The sequence below is a fragment of the Callorhinus ursinus genome, unplaced genomic scaffold, assembly GCF_003265705.2.
Source record: "Callorhinus ursinus isolate GAN/ISIS: 27379988/994484 unplaced genomic scaffold, GSC_fseal_2.0 scaffold1, whole genome shotgun sequence".
In the NCBI taxonomy this organism is placed as follows: domain Eukaryota; kingdom Metazoa; phylum Chordata; class Mammalia; order Carnivora; family Otariidae; genus Callorhinus; species Callorhinus ursinus.
The window spans coordinates 64,386,415-64,390,304 of NW_027397063.1; the positions used below are offsets into that span (position 1 = coordinate 64,386,415).

The 3,890-nt window shown below is 53.4% G+C and overlaps 1 protein-coding gene across 1 annotated transcript; it reads right to left on the reverse strand.

The window, feature by feature from the left end:
• Positions 1 to 1,028: 1,028 nt before the first annotated feature.
• On the reverse strand, positions 1,029 to 3,630 carry HES1 (hes family bHLH transcription factor 1). Its single transcript, XM_025876506.2, has 4 exons — positions 3,224 to 3,630; positions 2,988 to 3,083; positions 2,646 to 2,733; positions 1,029 to 1,979 (listed from the first exon to the last, which is right to left on the reverse strand). The coding sequence occupies exons 1-4, from the start codon at positions 3,329 to 3,331 to the stop codon at positions 1,429 to 1,431; spliced, it is 843 nt and encodes a 280-aa protein (XP_025732291.1). The 5' UTR covers positions 3,332 to 3,630; the 3' UTR covers positions 1,029 to 1,428.
• Positions 3,631 to 3,890: the final 260 nt, after the last annotated feature.

The following is a 3,890-nucleotide window of genomic DNA, read 5'->3' on the forward strand; positions in this document are numbered from 1 at the left end:
CGGCGGTGTGGGAGGAGGGCGCGCCCGCCAGACCCACAGCGCGGCTGATGTGTCTGGTCTCGCAGGGCTCGTGGTTTTCATTTCCCCAACACCTGGATGCAGTCAAACACCTGGCCAAATCTGACAAAATCTGACAAGCCTTTGTGATGGGATTTGGAAGAAATTCCCTGCAGATCCTGGCACAGTTTAAAGCTGTCCGCTTTGAGTTAGGACTTGTTAAGGAGGGTTATGTGAGCTGAAACCCGAGACAACCCTTTTGCTTCTATCTGGAGCCCACATCTTGCCTGGAAATGGGGCATGACCAAGGGAAGGGGTCGCTTGCTGTTTGTATTAAAGGGAAGATGGCCTGTGTGCCTGCCAGCACGGCCCCCACATGCTTTCTCTATTAGAGGCAAGCGTAGAAACTTATCAAAAACATATGTCTGGTGTTAATCATCTGGACTTGGGCTCCACTTGGGAGTCTAACTAGCTGTCCCTTGGCAGAAGGAATCTGTTGACCTTCTCAGCTTGCTTGAAGAGGGTGCAGAGAGGCATCTGCAAACTTTTGGAAGCTGGTACAAGGGAATGCCTAACTGCATCTAAGTACTGACTAATTGAACAGGCTCCCAAACTTGAAGGCTGGAGGCTGCCTGTATGCATTTACTTTGGATGGTGGTGTGCTACCCCAGGGACGTAGAGCCACAGGGGTGTCCCTTAATGTGCGGTGGGCACACATTACTCGATTGATTAACTTCATGACTTCAGTTCAGCCTTCCTCAGAAGGAGCTAGTAGGAGAACCAGAACTGAATGATCTACCCAAACTGCAACTAAATTGAAATCCTTTGAGAGATTGACCACAAATTGATCAGGGTAGCCATATTAGATGGGTTCTTGCAAATTAAGTGGAATTTAGTTCATGGAGGGTTGGTAAAAGTTTTGATGGATTTTAAAAAATGTTCTTTTTAATAACAAAAGAACCAATGACTGAATTCTCAGATTACATGTAATTCACATTCTGCCAAGGGCCTCTTTTTTTTTTTTTTACATATTCTGAAATAATCAGTTATAAGACAGAAGCCTTCACTCTTTTTTCTTTTATTATATTTTCTCAAATAAACTTCCCAAAAGGAAGATATTTTAAGAGCATTTTCAAACATCTTTGGCATCACATAAAAAAGAAATCTCGTGTAAAAAACGAAATGTCATCTGAACTTTTATAATACAAAGGCGCAATCCAATATGAACATATAAAATATATACAAATATAGTGCATGGTCAGTCACTTAATACAGCTCTCTACAAAAAAGTAACTTTTTAGAAATTAAAAAAAACCAAAATAACCATTAATCACAAAAGTCCTCTTCTCTCCCAGTGTCCAAGTTCCTGTTGAGTGTTCCAAGGGAAGAGAGGTGGGTTGGGAGTTTAGGGGAAGGGGTGACCTGAGCCCCTCAGTTCCGCCACGGCCTCCACATGGAGTCCGCCGTGAGCGAGGGGCCGCTGGAAGGCGACACTGCGTTCGGACCCACGGAGGTCCCGCTGTTGCTGGTGTAGACTGGGATGACGGGGCCGCTGTGAGCGAAGGCCCCGTTGGGGATGAGGAAGGCAAACTGGCCGTCCGGGGCGGGCACCACCTGGAAGCCGCCGAACACCTTAGCGGCCTCTCCAGCGGGGCTGCCCAGCTTGCAGGGCGCGCCGCCGGGAGGGGGCGCCGCGCCCCCGGGGATGGGCACGAGAGGAGGTGGCGGCGCGAACGGCGCGTGCTGCGGGCCGCCGGGTCCCGGCGGGGGCGGCGGCGGCGCCTGCAAGGCGGGGTGCGGCTGCCCCGGGTAGGTCATGGCGTTGATCTGGGTCATGCAGTTGGCCAGGTGGCCGAGCAGCCGGGTGCGCACCTCAGTGTTAACGCCCTCGCACGTGGACAGGAAGCGGGTCACCTCGTTCATGCACTCGCTGAAGCCGGCGCGGTACTTCCCCAGCACGCTCGGGTCTGTGCTAAGCGCCGCTGCGGGCCAGAAGGAGGCAGACGGGTCACCCAATGGCCCTGGCCCCGAGGCCACCGCCTCCGCCCTGGGAGGTCCCCGCGGCGCCCCTCCCTGACCACCCGCCCGCGGACCAGTCCCCGGCTGGGGTTGGGGGGAGGGTGGCGATTTAGAAAAACCGTCCACCTCTCAGCACTAGCTTGGCAACCGAAGCCGAGACAGTTCCTCTCCATTCCCCGCGGCTTTATTTTAACCCATTCAGCCTCACATCTTCCCCACCCTCCGCGCGCGCGTAGTGACCTTGGGCAGTGCCCTTCCCCCCCCTTCCCGCCACCCGGGCCTCATTTCCCCTACTCTAATGGGGAAGTGGGGAGTGCTAAACCAGATGACCCTCAGGCTCCACGCAGCTCAAAACCGCCACGGTTCTGAGTCTTTTCCTCCCCACCCGCTTCCCCCACCGCCAAGCCACCCGCCACCCTCGCCCCTACAATCTCTCTCCCTCCCTTTCCGGAACAGTAACAACTTGGAGTTGTGGCTATAAATAAGCCCCAGACCGTGGGAACGCAAGAGTGAGCCAAGGCAGTAAAATGTAGCTGAATGCCTCTCACAACCACGGGCGGAAGTCTGGAAGAAATCACCGCGGGGCGAAGGGGACACCCGTAGAGGGGGACGCGGCGAGCCGCCCTCACCCGTCATCTGCGCCCGCTGCAGGTTCCGGAGGTGCTTCACTGTCATTTCCAGAATGTCCGCCTTCTCCAGCTTGGAATGCCGCGAGCTCTGCACAGAAGAGGAGGCAAGGCACTAAAGTGAGAGACCCGCCAGCGGCCTCGGAGTCTGGGGTCTCTCCCCGCCCCGCCCCGGCCGCGGCGCCGACATCCCCAGACCCTGGAAGGGCCCAGCCCTCCGGCCTCGGAGAACGCACTGCAGGCGGGGACCATCCCGCCAGCGAGGGGGGGTTTCACGTTTAGTACCTGTGAAATGGTGTTTCATTTTAATTAAAAAAAAAAAAAAAGGCAGCATTACCCACTTACATCTTTCTTAAGAGCATCCAAAATCAGTGTTTTCAGCTGGCTCAGACTTTCATTTATTCTCGCTCTTCGTCTTTTCTCCATGATAGGCTTTGATGACTGTAAAGAAAAAAAAAAAAAAAGAGCCCTGAGTTCCCATGGGATCTGCCATTTCACCCCAGGGTTTCAAGGGAGAAGGGAGCCCCCCAACCCCGACTTAATTTCTTAGGGCTGCAGAGAAATAGTGGTACTGCCCTTACCTTTCTGTGCTCAGATGCTGTCTTTGGTTTATCCGGTGTCGTGTTGACACTGGCTGGGGTAGCAGCCACCGGGGACGAGGAATTTTTCTCCATTATATCAGCTGGCATTTTCTGTTGCTTTTTTTTTTAATCCCTAGAGAATTTTATTTTTGGAGTCCTTCACACAAAAAATTGTTTTGTTTATGTCCCTTTCACTTAAGACTCTCACAAAACTGAGCAAGTGCTGAGGGTTTATTATAATATCTTATGGCTACTTGGTGACCGGTAGCGCTATTCCAGGACCAAGGAGAGAGGTAGACGGGGGATTCCACTGTTATCTGCACCAGCTCCGGATCCTGTGTGATCCCCAGGCCCTGGCGGCCTCTATATATATCTGGGACTGCACGCGAACGGCTCGTGTGAAACTTCCCAAACTTTCTTTCCCACAGTAACTTTCAGCCAATGGGAGGAGGAGACACGCGGCACCGCTCGTGGACCGCGCCCCCCCATTGGCCGCCAGGCACAAGGCCTGGCGGCCAATGGCGCGCGCCTGAGCCCGGGGCACCGGAGGCTACAACGTCAATCAAAAGGATTTTAACCCTTTGCTATTCTCCCTGCTGGGCTTTGCTTTAGCTTTAGAGAGGATTTTTCTGCAGGTTTTGCCCCAGTCTAGTTAAGTTCTTCTGGG

Coding starts and splice junctions, on each gene's coding strand:
- HES1 (XM_025876506.2), bottom strand. CDS start 3,331: ATGCCAGCTGATATAATGGAGAAAAATTCCTCGTCCCCGGTGGCTGCT. Junction 3,084..3,223: donor CAGCATCTGAGCACAGAAAG/GTAAGGGCAGTA, acceptor TTTTCTTTACAG/TCATCAAAGCCTATCATGGA. Junction 2,734..2,987: donor TGGATGCTCTTAAGAAAGAT/GTAAGTGGGTAA, acceptor TCTTCTGTGCAG/AGCTCGCGGCATTCCAAGCT.